The sequence below is a fragment of the Fimicolochytrium jonesii genome (genome assembly GCF_025526975.1).
Source record: "Fimicolochytrium jonesii strain JEL569 chromosome Unknown EV422scaffold_40, whole genome shotgun sequence".
Classification (NCBI taxonomy): domain Eukaryota; kingdom Fungi; phylum Chytridiomycota; class Chytridiomycetes; order Spizellomycetales; family Powellomycetaceae; genus Fimicolochytrium; species Fimicolochytrium jonesii.
In genome coordinates this window covers 64,400-77,372 of record NW_026515707.1, presented here as the reverse complement: position 1 = coordinate 77,372, position 12,973 = coordinate 64,400, and the positions used below count along the sequence as shown (strand labels likewise).

At 56.9% G+C, this 12,973-nt stretch overlaps 5 protein-coding genes across 5 annotated transcripts; 2 read left to right on the top strand and 3 right to left on the bottom strand.

Annotated features, from left to right (window-relative positions):
- Positions 1-32: 32 nt before the first annotated feature.
- On the bottom strand, positions 33-1,152 carry EV422DRAFT_546935 (uncharacterized protein). The gene is given in 5 exon segments (XM_053071568.1): positions 33-373; positions 459-535; positions 600-657; positions 756-1,114; positions 1,130-1,152. 4 exon segments carry the CDS (start codon positions 856-858, stop codon positions 177-179), a joined length of 435 nt encoding a protein of 144 aa, XP_052921115.1. The 5' UTR covers positions 859-1,114; positions 1,130-1,152; the 3' UTR covers positions 33-176.
- Positions 1,153-1,155: 3 nt separating this feature from the next.
- Positions 1,156-2,079, bottom strand: EV422DRAFT_581637 (uncharacterized protein; the record flags this gene model as incomplete). Its single annotated transcript, XM_053073382.1, has 3 exons — positions 1,632-2,079; positions 1,501-1,532; positions 1,156-1,417 (listed from the first exon to the last, which is right to left on the bottom strand). Coding segments are annotated over exons 1-3 (345 nt in total), but the record flags the coding sequence as incomplete, so codon positions are not given.
- On the top strand, positions 1,830-3,171 carry EV422DRAFT_572039 (UreF-domain-containing protein; the record flags this gene model as incomplete). Its single annotated transcript, XM_053073059.1, has 4 exons — positions 1,830-2,111; positions 2,432-2,499; positions 2,585-2,748; positions 2,813-3,171. 4 exons carry the CDS (start codon positions 1,830-1,832, stop codon positions 3,169-3,171), a joined length of 873 nt encoding a protein of 290 aa, XP_052921113.1.
- A 234-nt stretch (positions 3,172-3,405) lies between these two features.
- EV422DRAFT_327910 (uncharacterized protein) lies at positions 3,406-4,304 on the top strand. The gene has a single exon (XM_053066334.1). The coding sequence runs from the start codon at positions 3,624-3,626 to the stop codon at positions 3,939-3,941; it is 318 nt and encodes a 105-aa protein (XP_052921112.1). The 5' UTR covers positions 3,406-3,623; the 3' UTR covers positions 3,942-4,304.
- Positions 4,305-6,914: 2,610 nt separating this feature from the next.
- On the bottom strand, positions 6,915-11,854 carry EV422DRAFT_327840 (uncharacterized protein). The gene is made up of 4 exons (XM_053066333.1): positions 11,546-11,854; positions 8,947-11,480; positions 7,295-8,871; positions 6,915-7,216 (listed from the first exon to the last, which is right to left on the bottom strand). Exons 1-4 carry the CDS (start codon positions 11,670-11,672, stop codon positions 7,009-7,011), a joined length of 4,446 nt encoding a protein of 1,481 aa, XP_052921111.1. The 5' UTR covers positions 11,673-11,854; the 3' UTR covers positions 6,915-7,008.
- Positions 11,855-12,973: the final 1,119 nt, after the last annotated feature.

The following is a 12,973-nucleotide window of genomic DNA, read 5'->3' as shown; positions in this document are numbered from 1 at the left end:
AGCCGGACACGCGTGTCCTCACGTGACTGCATCCCGTTTATTCACTCCATTGCTTTTCGACGCACCAGTACCGAACGGATCTTCAATATAAATCATAGCGCCGATGGACACACTGCGTAAGACAGCGACGGTAGCTCATATTGCAACCCCTACCCTTACCCCCACCTCCACTACCCCTAATCCTGCTCATACCGCACCCCCAAACTATTCTTCGGCTCGAACCCCATCTTCCGCAGCCGATCCGCCGCAATACGCTCCTCAGAAACCTTCTTGATCTCCGCTAGCTGCGTGTCCGAGTAGTTGAGCTCGGGTAGCTTGCTGCCGGCGCCGGTGGAGCGGAGGGCTTTGCTGTGTTGTTTTAGGCGTTCTTCGTCTGATGGTTGTGAGAGAAGAAAGGGGAAGAGGTGGGTGGTGAGGACTGTGCGTAGTACATATAAGGTATAGGGGCAGGTGCTTACCATTGAGGATGTTAAACTCTGGTTCGTGGTCCATACCGCCGGCTTCTGCTCGCAGTCGGATCGATTGTTCGCGTTCCCTGAATTCCAAACATCGATGTGAGCAGTAGTCCCAGGAAACCATGTTCAGGTCACGACACCCACCACTTGTCGAGATCGTAATACTTGGCAGGAAGTGAGGCCGTGTTGTACTCCTCCATGTCTAAGCGCCAAAGGCAGAGGAAACAAACACACATGTGAGCTTGCAGCATAGATTCGACATCCCGATCTACAAGGACATCTCCGCTTTCTTCGTCTTACATTCGGCAAATATAGCCTTCATCGTCCGATTATCCAACACCTCCGGGCTCGAATTCTTAACCTCAACCAGCCACGTCCTAAACTCCGCCTCCTTGCGATACATATCGGCAATCGTGATGATTCCATGCGCGCCATACACCGCAGTCCCTCCGTTCCCATGTTTCTTCTCCTTCTTATCCTTCTTGCTCTTCTTCTTCTTCTTTTTGTCTTTCTCCTTCTTCTTATCGGCCTTCTTCTTCTTCTCTTTCGATTTGGAAGACCGCTTTTTGGTATGCTTGTCCTTTTTGCTGTGTTTTCGCTTTTTGTGGGAGGAGCTGGAGACGGAGTCGGACGAAGAGGAGGAGGAGGAGGAGGAGGAGGAGGAGGAGGAGGAGGATGATCGTGATGGCGACCGGCTCACGCTCCGCCGTCTTCCTTTCTGCTTTCGACCTCGGTCCCGGTCCCGGCTCGACCCCCGCCGCTGCCTGTCTCGCGAACCGCTTGATGACCGGCTCCTATCGCGTCCACTGCTCCTTCTCCTAATATCCACATCCACCCCCTCTATCGAATCCCTTCGCCGCCGTCGCGCCGGCGAGCGGTCGCGGCCTGTGTCTTCGTCACGATCTCGCCGCGGTACCGGGCGATATGTGTCCCCTCCTCGGTGTCTTGGGCTGCGTGACCGACTACGAATTGAGGAGGGCAGTCACTTCTGTAAGCTCAACTCCGCTGCCTGGGAACCCAGAACTACGTACGCCGCATTACATACCTGTGACCGCCACTACGTCGTCTATGTGAGACCTGGAAAGTGTTCGAAAGTGGGCGGAATTAGCATACGGAGACGCAGGAATTAGCATACGGGGTTAACAGCGGCACAAGATCGAAGGCAAGGTTGCTTACAGGGCTTTGCGAGCGCCGTGCTCTAGTTGGTGAGGGTGAGCGGGAGGGCATTTCCCTGGATGGTCTTGTTTCGGTTGCGAAATTGCACACGAAGACGAAGCAGGAGAAGCAGGACGAACTCTCTTGGCGCGGCTTGCGAAATTCACAGTTCACAATCCAGGTTCACATCCCATCAGTCCCAACGACATCCCCATCACAATGACCACCCCACCATCACAACCAATCCCAACCCCCACCGCAACCGAAGACTGGCTCCTCCTCCTCCTCGGCGACTCGGCCCTACCCACCGGCGGCTTCGTCGCATCAGGCGGTCTCGAAGCCGCCAAGCAGGCCGGGCACGTCTCCGACGCGACGCAGCTGAGGGGGTTCATGCGTGATGCTGTGCATACGTATGCGTTTGGGGGGGTGCCGATTGTTAGGGAGGCATGGGGGGTTATGGCTGGAGAGGGAGAGGGGGAGGGGAGGGGCGAGCGGGAAAAGGTACGATGGACGGGTGAGTTGGGGTGAGACAGAGACGGCGGGGAAGGCTGGAGTAGATGGTGCCCTATCGGGTCATGTATACTCGAGGACTCGGTGAATGTTGACGAAGGGAGAGAGGGAAGTTGCAAAGCCGCGTCATGAAGGCAGAACCTCTGCCCGTTGATCCCTCGCGACAGCAAGCCCTGATGGAACGTCGGCTCGAGCAAGGCAAGGGCCATCTCACAGAACAACTGTGTTCCAGCGATCGGAGTGTGTTCAGCCGTCTGGCGCTAACATCTTTTCGGCTTCCTTCCCTTCCCTTCCCAACTCAAGTCTCGCAGATAGTCGAACTAGACGGTGACCACGACACACTAATCGGGACAAACCACGTTGCGCGAAAAGCATCCCGGTAATGTCCAACGTGCACTGGCATACGGTCGGTCTACCGGTGGGATAGGCTAATGACGAATCTCTTCACCCTCAAACGCATGCAGAGCCCAAGGCGCAGCCTTCCTCACCTTGCTGATGCGCGGGTTCCCCTCCGAACGCGGCGTAGAGATCGTCAAAGCGTTCAAGACAGAAGTCAGGGCGTCGCGATCCCCCGGCCACCTCGCCGTCTGTTTCGGAATTGTTTGCTGGTCGCTTGGTATATCACTAGGTATGATATACATCACTCTCTCATCCCGTTTCTCCCTCAATATGAACTCGATCTTTCGATGCAGAACGCACGGAACATCTGTTCTTATTCCTGCACGTGCGCTCGCTCCTCTCCGCCGCGATCCGCCTCAATCTCGTCGGACCTTACCAGGGCCAGCAGATGCTGCTCGCAGCGCAGGCGGATGTGGCGGAGGTGTTGAGGCTTGTGAGGGAGAAGATGGAATTGGATGAGCAGCAAGGGGGAAAGTATGACCGCCATGATAGTACGGACGACGGTATGACCGGAGGTGTGGTTGAGAATGAGGATGATGCGGACTTGCGACATCATCGGCTAGCCACCACAACGGCGTGCCAGACCTCGCCTGTCGTGGATATATTGCAGGGGCTACATAGCCAACTGTATTCGCGGATGTTCAATAGTTAGTTGCGGAGAGATTTGTAGCTGCTTGGGATTAGCGGCGTAGATCATTGACGGTTGGAGATGGGAATCCTCATCCGGGTCTGAAGCTGGAACTGGGGAACCGAAGTGCGATGCTACTTTTTTCATTGGGCATACAGTTGTTGTATGCGGTCTGAAGTACTGTACGGCGTATGTAAGCTATGCGTATTGAATACAAAGCATCGCAAGATACTCTTCCAGAGTACACCGTCTCTCCTGCGGTTCCCTCTGCGGCACCTTCCCACAATACGGGTCCTGTCGAGGGAGAAAGGAGAGGACGACGCGGCTTTCGGACAAAAAAGGAACACCCGTTCGGACACGCGGGCGCTCTCTTCCTGTCCTGCTTCCTGTCGCACTGTTCGCACCCACCTGTCAACTATCGATAGTCAAGACGCAGGCTAACAAACAGCCACGGCACAACCCCTCAAGAAAGAACAATGTCCCCTGCCTCACCAACCACCTCCGCCAGCACCACACCTCAGCCTTGCCTCGTCTGCTCAGCCCGGCTAGCATCCACCGTTGCGACCACATCATCCACCACAACAACACAACCCCCACCAGCCGAATACGCACCCGTCCCCTGCGGCCACCGCAGCCTGTGCAAGTCGTGTGCGATGAAGCAGGCCACGGGTGGGAAGTGTCGCCTTTGTGGCGGTTTCTTTGCGGAGGTGAAGAGGGTTGAAGAGGCAAGGGAGGTGGAGGAAGGGCAAGGAGTGGGAAGCGAGAGTGGGAGTGAGAATGAGCGCGAGGATTAGAAAATGAGTGGAGTCGGAGTGAGGTTCAGAGTGGAATGCAGCCAGGGCTTTCGTTCGCTCGTAACGGAGTAGAGCGCGGAGGCTAAGGATTTGTACCTCAAATGTTACATACGTCGTGTTTGGCATCACTATGAATATATTTTGACACTGCCTCTACGGGGGAGCTCAGCGTCTGTGCATCCCATAATATGCCGCATCCCATCTGCTTTCTCCTTCGCCGTGATCTCGAGGCACCGGAAAGTCGAATATTTCGCTGCGATAAATCATGGGTGGATGTCTAGCTGCGCTGCCTCTAATACTCGATCAATGCAACTATCTAGCTGAATGACATGTCGGCAATTTCGATAGATGTTCTCTCATGCGGAGTAAGTCATTACTAGTGTCTCGGGAGTGATTGAGGAAGCTTTTCAAAGGAGATTAACCGCCTTATGGCAAATAGCTGGACATTGCCCCTCAAAGGGTGGCGGACGGGTATCAAGTACTTCATCGCCGGTATCCGCGAAGAGAACGAATGCTATTAGGAAATGGGTGACGAATGCAGGATGTATATGTGTGGACACTAGATTAAATTACACCAAGTAGCGTAAATATATGCAAGAATAGTAGGGGAGCTAATGTAGAGGGACCTAAAAGCTATGATTACGTGGTGTGTGGGTTACGCCGTGATGTGAGTGTCAGATGCGGAATGAAAGTCCAAAAAAATGAATGTCAAAAAAGGTGGGCACGCAAGGAGTCAGTCCGGGCTCAAAAGCGCGAAGCCAGCTCAACAACGTTCAGCCCTTGTCGCGCCCGCGTCGGCTGAAACGTCGGGACACGGGTGTTTGTCGTCGTCGGTCCAAGCGGCCGATAAGCCCCCATCAACCTCCCCTCCCATACATTCCCGGTCTCCTCGAACACGCGCTCCGCATACTCCACCAGCGACCGCACCGACACTTCATCGGGGGTTATCACCGCTTGCGTTCCGTCGCTTCTTGAGGACGCGGTGGGGGTTGACGAGAGGGCTGAGCCTTTGCGGCCCTGAATGTAGGATTCGATGTCGGTGGTGTCGCCGACGAGGGCGTTTGTGAAGGAGTACATCCGTTGTGGGGAGCCGGGGGTCGGGAAGGTCGCCATGCGGCGGGGAGTCGTTGGCGGGGTCTGGTTGCCTATCCGCGGGGGCCACGCCATTTGTTGTTCGGCGGACCCGTCGGCACTGGATGTGGTGGCGGTGGTGATGGCGAGCGGCGGACGGGTGATGTAAGGGGAGTCGGGTGAGGAGGGAGAGAGTGGGGATATGATGCTGGAGGGGAGGGTGGTGAGGGAGGTGTCAATGGGCCAGATGGCTTTGTTAATTGGCGTGCCGGGGCGATCGATTTGGGAGGGGGGTTTTCGGTGTTTCGTTGAACGGTGGTGGTGGTTGTCAGCGTGCGGAGAGGTGGGGGAGGTGGGTGAATGGGGTGTCTGGGATGAGCGGAGTCGGAGCCAGCCGACGGGGCCCCATCCGCTCTTGCGTTCTATAGGTGTCGTTGGGGAGACGGGCGGGGTCGTTGGTGACTTGAGCGTATCGGGCAGAGGCGGGGCGAACAGAAACGAAGGCGAGGGCGTGCGTTCCCTCATAGAGTAGGACAATTCCGACGGCGTAGATTGCCGGCGCTCGTAAGACGACGACGTCGCGGATGATATCGATGCCGCGGACGAGTCCAGTTGCGACGAGACACCGGGGCTGGGCAGGATCCCGTTCACCGTGACGGTCCCCCTAAACTGTCCACTCCGCTTGACGCCATACGTCGTTTTCAGCCTGACCAGCCTCGCCGCAACGAGGGCACACATAAACGGTGTCGCCGCGGGTATATTCGCGCGTAAGGTGACAAAGGTCTTTTCGAGCCGCTTAACCACCCGCTTAGGTGACTCGCCGTCAAGCAACGCCAGCGTGTCCCGCCCAAGGTCGTGCGTGAACCGACTAAGCGGAGCGGTGCCTGCGGGCGACGATAGCAGGCGGGTGATAACCTTGCACAGCCGTTTACACAGGGTGCGTTCCTTGGCCAGCTGAACGACGGATTCGGCGGTGATGGCCATCGCCAGCCCGTTTGCGACCGATGTCGCCGGGGGTGGGTAGAGCGTCGACGGTGTTGAGGTGGCGGTGGTGGTGGTGGTATGCGCTCGCGTGGGCTGGCGGACATACATCACGCTCGGTGTGTCCTTCGCGACGCCGTTAAAGGTGCTCGTGATCAAAATGGCCCAGTCCAGCAGCGTGAGGACGACAAGGAAGAGGTCGGTGCCCATATACGCCGCGCCGACATGGACCGATCGCAGTAACGCAAGCATCTTGTTACCGAGCAAATCTACCTCATCGCGGAGGGCTGCATCGCCTCTTGGCATGGTGTCCCGGCCAGCGGGCCCACTGGGCCACGACGCATCGCCCCACCCCACCAGGTGCAGCCTCCCGATCAGGATGCGGAAGAGGTATCCGAGGTTGATAGCCTGCATAGCGGCGCCAAACCCAGCCGTAGCGCCACTCTTGGTAGCAGCCTCCAACCGCGCCAACTGCCCCTGCGCGTTTTCGTAACATCTCGCAACTTCCGCCATCGGCCGGCCAAGCTGCCACAGCACCGCCGCTTTACACATCGCGGGGCGTAACGTCCGCGGTGACTCCCAATCGATATTCACAGCCGAGCGATGGTACTCCTCCGCCGTGGCCGCAACTTTGGTCAACTCGCCTTGGATCCACTGGAACCCAAGCACGATGTTCCAGAAGTCCACAATGTCGCGGTTACCCACCAACCCCTTCCCCGCCATCGATCTCGCGACTTTCTGCGACTCGGCCTCGACTTTTGCCCAGTTGGCTTGCGAGTACGCCATGATCATGATCCGAACCGCGGATTTCTCGCTCTCGCTGCTTGATTTGTGCTCGGAGAGACCCATCATGCCGCCGCGGCCGGACGTGCGACGGATCTCGTTGGCTTGGCGGAGGTACCAGCCGGCGAGACGAGGGTGGCCGAGTTGTTGGAGGCCCATGCCCATGCGCATGTAGGCGGTTCGGGCGCGGTCGGGGTGCACGCTGCGGAGGCATTCCGAGACGTCTTGGAATTCAAGCCCGCGTTAGAAGAAAATTGGCAAACTTCGAAGCACGCGCCGCGGTGAGGAACTTACTTGTATTGATTAACAATAGGGCGAAATAGCAGTCTGAGCTATTCTGATGGACGGCGATATGCAGCGCGCTGTCAAAGAGGTCCATGAGCTCAATGGCGCATTGCCGGACCATCGACATGTCGTGTTTCACAATGGGGAATTTTTTGCTAACAAGCAGAAGTTCACGTTAGTTGATACGCCTTCGAGTTACTTGCCACAAGTAGAGTGACCCCAAAAACACCTACCTCAAATCCCTCAAAACCCAGCGCTCAACAACATCATGCCTCTTCACAACCCTCACCAAAAAATGCTTCACAACCTGCCTAAGTACCAAACGCCACCATTTGCCCGTCCTCACCTCAGGCACCTCCTGCCCGAGATACCGCACGCCCTTCACAAAATACTCCCACGCCTGCGAATAATCCACCGCAGCGATCCACATATCGCACATCAATCTGCACACGCGCACGCGGTCGTACAGGCTCAGCACCCGTTGCGCAGCGTCGGGGTAGGTCGCCATCAGGTCCTCGAGGCGCTGGTAGGCGATGAGGGCCTCTGCGACGATAGCGCGGGAGACGGAGGATTTGTAGGCTTCATGTGCGAATCGGATCAGGGTGGTGCTGGGGACGAGTGCGCGGCAGCGGTCGAGGTGGAGGTTGATGACGTAGAGCATCGCGTCGCGCTGGCCGCGTTCGTTGGAGATATTGGAGGAGTCCATGTAGTGTGCGTAGTGGGCGGCGTAGGAGGCGTGCAGCGTTGCGCGGCGGGAGGGGATGAGGCAGCGGTAGATGGATTGGTAAACGAGGTAGTGGTGGAAGTAGAGCTCGGAGCAGTAGAGGGCTGTGGGGGGTGGGGGCACGTTGGCGCATTCGACGGCGTCGAGTTCGAGGAGGTGAGCTGCGTCGGGGTCCCGCTCGAACGTGTATTTCAGGAACCCGAAACGGTCGTTCTCCTGCAGGAAGTCAAGCAGCCGTTGTTGCCCCTCGATGGTCTCCAGGTGGAAATTTGCAAACTCTTTGATGGGGTTGCGGATCAATGCGGCCGCGAGGGTGTGCAGCTGCGTGTACTGCCCCGCGGCACTCATAACGAGTAACACGTGTCGCATGGCGGGGCTCGTGCGATCCAGTTTCGACAGCACGGCCGTGGCGGCGTCGGCGGGCAGCACGTCATCGAACTGCGTCGATGCGGCCGACGACGAGCGGGAGAACTGCAGCACGCCGTCGAGAACCTGTCCGTCTAGCCGCTGCAGCATGCTCGACGACAACATCTGAATCATGACTGGGTTCCCGCCCGTGCGGCGGTAGATCTCGCAGACTAACCCGGCATCGGGGGCAGTAGCATTTGGAAATTTCCCACGGACGATCTCCATGATCATTTCCTCCGACGCGGCGATATCCAGCCCATGCAGCGAAATCACCGTCGCAGGCGGCACAACCTCCTTCAAGTCCGCCACGACGGTCGCCAACGACGCATCGTCCGAATCACTACTCGCTCCCGAAGTCGCAACCCTCTCCACATCACCCTCCATAATCCGCTCCAAAAGCTTCCGAGGAAGATCAGACATGTACTCCCCGACGGGCCGCGTCAGCCAGCAACACAGCACGCGCTTGCATTGCCGTGAAATGTCGCTGAACAGCTGGCACCCGATCGAGTCGGTCCATTGGGCGTGATCTAGCATCAGGATGATGGGGATCTCGAACCGTTCGGTGAGCGTGTTGAGTATCCGGACTACAAAGGCGATCAGGTGGCTCGTCCGCTCTTGCGAGAAGACGATGTTGTAGCCTCGTGTTGTTTCGAAATTGGTGGGTATCACATCATTCAACTAAAGAGAATTCGTTGGGTGAATATTTCTCTTCGAACCACTCAAGTTGATCAGCCAGTGACATGACGGGCTTACCAGGTATTGCAACGGCTCCTCAATCTCCAACAGCCTCAATATAATCTGCACCTTGATAGTCAACCGATTCATATAACCCAACAAAGACGTATTCTTCGCATTGAAGCACTCCGGCATATGCACCGCGCCAAATTCATCGCCCGTGTTAGCGCTCATATCCCTCTGCATCTTGTTGCGGCGCGGGCAGGACGGGTGGCAAGACAGCGCGCTCGTTTGCGTGTGGGCGTTGATTGCAGGGTAGGAGGTGGAGGATTGCAGCGCGGGGGTGCGGGAGTGGAGGGAGTCGACTCGCGTGCTGCCTGAGGCGGCTGTCATGCCGTCGGACTCGCCGCCTTCTTCGTCGGACCCGTCTTCGTCGTCTGCGGACCTGTGAGGCTCCCATGTTGGTGATAAAAGATCCGTTCGGCTTGAATTCAAGTCCATGGGTTTGGGTGGTAGGAACTGCGCCCCGAATGTCTTTCGGCGTTTGGGCGGGAACTTGTCGGCGGTAGCCACCTTGGGCCGGGACAAAGACTGTGTGGTCTTCGCTTCTGCGCCCGCGTCGTACCAATTGTTGAGCGAGTCGAGTTTCGCCAAGGTGGTCTCAAACTGGAGCGCCTCCAGACCGCTGAGACTCGTCGCCAGACCGCTCATACTAACACTCCGTGACCTCCTCCCCGCGGTCGAGTACTTGACCCCGCTCCACTGCTCAATCCGGTCAGCTTCGTCGAACCGCCCCGCCTTGCGTTTCAGATGGGCGGCTTTCTTGGTCAGCAGCTCGACGTCCATGTCGGTGAAGAGGCTGGTCAGGATGACGCTGAGGGCATGGAAGGGAACAAACTTCTGACTCTCGCTGGAGCGGCCAACACTGATGAGGGAGTTGGGTACCTTCGACGCTTCATGGATCGTGTAATCACCCAGTAGCGTCTTGCCCGTGCCCGTCTTCCCCTCTATCACCAAGGTAGTGGGTTCCCCGTTCTTCCAATCCTCCAATGCATGCCTAATGATCATCTTCTCCCTCTCCCTCCCAATTAATTTGGGCGGATTCGACCGATCGCCCTGGCGCCATCTCGCCGACGCATTGAGGGGCCGTATGGGTATATATGTTCGTTTGGGATCGATGGAGCCTTTGATCTGCACAACATGCGAGGTGGGCGAGAACAGGAACTCGTCCTTACATGCCTTGTACACGTCCTCAGAGACCAGGATGGCATGTTCGCTGGCGAGCGGGTGGCACATGAGCCGCGCGGCGTCGTTGACGGCCACACCGAGGATGGTGTGGTCGCTGCGTTTTTCGCACAGGACGAAGCCAGAGAAGACGACGCCGGCCGCGACGCCGATGGAGAAGGACCCTGGACCGAATGTCTGTTCGAGTTTGCGGGCGATGCGGAGCGCGGCGTGCAGGGCGAAGGAGGCTTCGGATTGCTCGTGGGCGTAGCGTTCTACGCCCCAGACGAGGAGCAGGGTAGGGCCTTTGTCGTCGACGTTGTATTGGCGGAGGCAGCCGTCGAATAGGGTCAACGCCTCCAGGACGGTTGTCATGGCCACCTGCAGCACAGACAGGCAGGAGGCGTCATCGCTCGTTGCGCGTGCCGCTACGTCTCCGCATAACCGCACAAAGGTGACCGCACAACTCCGCAGCTCGCTCGTTTCTCCCAGTTCGCGCAGGGTGGTGGACGACAGGTGGTGGACAATCGTCTTTGCGATGTAGTCGTTCAGTCGAGAGGATGGAGCGACGATCGTGTGGAAAGGGTTGATTTCGGCGGTAGGTGAGTTTAGCGGCACTGCGTCGTTCGAGAACAATGTGAACAGCCATGTCAGCTGGTGCCTCAGATAGTCAGACGCAAAGATCTTTGATCTGATGATGACATGTTCGCCGTTTACGACGACGGGGTCCACGAGCTTATCCAGAGTCCCTGCCGCTGCCGCAGCCAGGGGACAGGATCCCTCAAAAGCGCTCTTTATCCTTTCCCAAGCGCCGAGCGTCACCGCGAGCTCATTCTGCTGAGCGGTCTCCAACATGACAGACGCCGTCCGCACAGAGGCCCCAGACACAAAGTATTCACAGCACTCTGTGGGCTTTCCCACATGTACGTGGTTCGTCACTCCAGTACCAAGACCCATATGGGCGGTCACCCCTTGCAGTATCTGCTGTTCGGGCGATGCGGTGTCGCCTTCCATGTTCCGTCCCAGCACATCCACCATCAATAAGATGTCGAGTCCGCAGAGAAACGCCGAGGTCAAGTCGCAGAACCCTTTAGGTCTTGTCGAAACCCCTCGCATCTGCATGTCCATTGTCGACTCGCGGGGTTGTGGGTTGAACTGTGTCTCATTCCCGTCCTCATCTATGCTGAGGAATCTCGAACCGTTGGCGCCGTTGGACGAACTTGTCCATACTGCGACCAAGCTATCCCCAGCGAACTTTACGACAGATCCCGCATGTCTATGGACGGCGTCGATCATGCCCGAAAAGTGAGGATTTAACAGGGTCTGGATACGTGCTCCGGAAGTGTCGCCATATTGTTGTTGCAGATATGCCGCAAGTTGTGAATACCCTGTGGACCCTGTGGTGTAAGCCTCATCTCTTCCATACCTGCCAACGCAAACGACTATCCCCTACCTGACACGTCTATTATGAGCACTACTCCATTTTCGAAGCTCTCCATAAAAGGATAATGATTGACCAGGTCGCCTCTCTCGACGACGGATCTGACGTTGTTCGCCACGAAGGCGTCCCGCACGTCCATTGCGATTGAGTGTTTCTACAGCCTATCGCTATATTCTTCTTTACGGGCCTACTCTTATGGTATGTCGTTCGGGAGGCTGCCTCGCCTTAGGCGGTAACCTCTCTTTCTCAGAAGCCTCTTCTCGGCAACTTCCCACTTTCCATTCCCAGCTTTCTCCGCGGTTCCGTCTATATCCGCAAGCTACAACGGGTGAATTGCGTCGTAGAGACTCAGGGTGGTTTGGGGTGCGTGAGCTGACGGTGTTTCGGATATTCCCCTGCTTTAGAGACGCTGTTCTGCAGCCGGTTGGAAATGAGTCCGCCTACGATGCGAAGTTTGCGAAGTCGATGGGGAGCAAGTGTTGTTGCAATGCGCCCAGGGTGTTATGAGAGCGGAGGAGCGTGTTTCTCCATTTCTCGCTCGCAGTGCGCACCGCCTCCGTCGTGAAATGGCCCCCTCCGATGCTACAGACACAGACACAGGCACAAATGCCCCCACACAACGACCACACATGCAATACGCAGGACATGGTCATGGTCCACCCGCAACGGCGGTACACCTGGGAGACAATCCCCCGGGTCCAACACAGTTGTCCATATCTCAGAGCCCAGCGCCATGTCACGCCAGCAACAGGATGCCCCCCCGGCGAGACATGTGTGACCGTCATGGCCCGCCGGCCCCAACACGCCCAACTACCTGGTTTGATGAGACTCTGATATTAATTGCGAATGCTTTCGTTCGTCGGATGAGGCGTTGTTGTGTACGATACCTACGGTAACTCTAATAATATGGGGAAATTTTGCATGGTTGGATTCGGTGCCAAATTGCTTTTTGTCCGCGTCGGCGAAATTTGTCCGGTTGCAAACGTCAACGACTCCGACCCAGCCTCTTCGACGGGCACTTCGAAGTGGTTCCTTCTTTTCGCATTCTGATGTGGTTGCGGGACACAAAGAACCATACATTTGAGCACCTCAGGCCTATCCGCACCATGTCCCGTAACATCTTGTCCCACCGTGCATCAAAATTAGCAATGAGCAACTGTTCAACTGGAAGACATCTACAACACTCGCTTACAGAGGGATGGGATGAGGTCTGTGATAGGTGGCTGACATGGGTTTTGGCTCTGTTCACACATCGATGTCTATGTATCTCTTCTATGTAGGAATGCAATCTAATCGGAGTTCCGTTCTAAATGTTGAGTCCCTTCCGACCCCTTTCTCGCACATCGCCACCTATCTGCGGTCCCTCACATACCCATCCCAGCCAGCCATCTGCGCATAGTCCGCCTTCTCCCTCTCCAAACACTCAGCCGTCCCAGTGGA

Excerpts from the sequence above, each read along its gene's own strand:
- EV422DRAFT_546935 (XM_053071568.1), bottom strand. The coding sequence starts at position 858 with ATGTATCGCAAGGAGGCGGAGTTTAGGACGTGGCTGGTTGAGGTTAAG. Across the intron at positions 658-755 it reads GAAGGCTATATTTGCCGAAT|ACATGGAGGAGTACAACACG; the intron begins GTAAGACGAAGA and ends TTTGGCGCTTAG. Across the intron at positions 536-599 it reads TATTACGATCTCGACAAGTG|GGAACGCGAACAATCGATCC; the intron begins GTGGGTGTCGTG and ends TTTGGAATTCAG.
- EV422DRAFT_327910 (XM_053066334.1), top strand. The coding sequence starts at position 3,624 with ATGTCCCCTGCCTCACCAACCACCTCCGCCAGCACCACACCTCAGCCT.
- EV422DRAFT_327840 (XM_053066333.1), bottom strand. The coding sequence starts at position 11,672 with ATGGACGTGCGGGACGCCTTCGTGGCGAACAACGTCAGATCCGTCGTC. Across the intron at positions 11,481-11,545 it reads GCTCATAATAGACGTGTCAG|GGTATTCACAACTTGCGGCA; the intron begins GTAGGGGATAGT and ends CAGGGTCCACAG. Across the intron at positions 7,217-7,294 it reads TGGGTTTTGAGGGATTTGAG|CAAAAAATTCCCCATTGTGA; the intron begins GTAGGTGTTTTT and ends TCTGCTTGTTAG.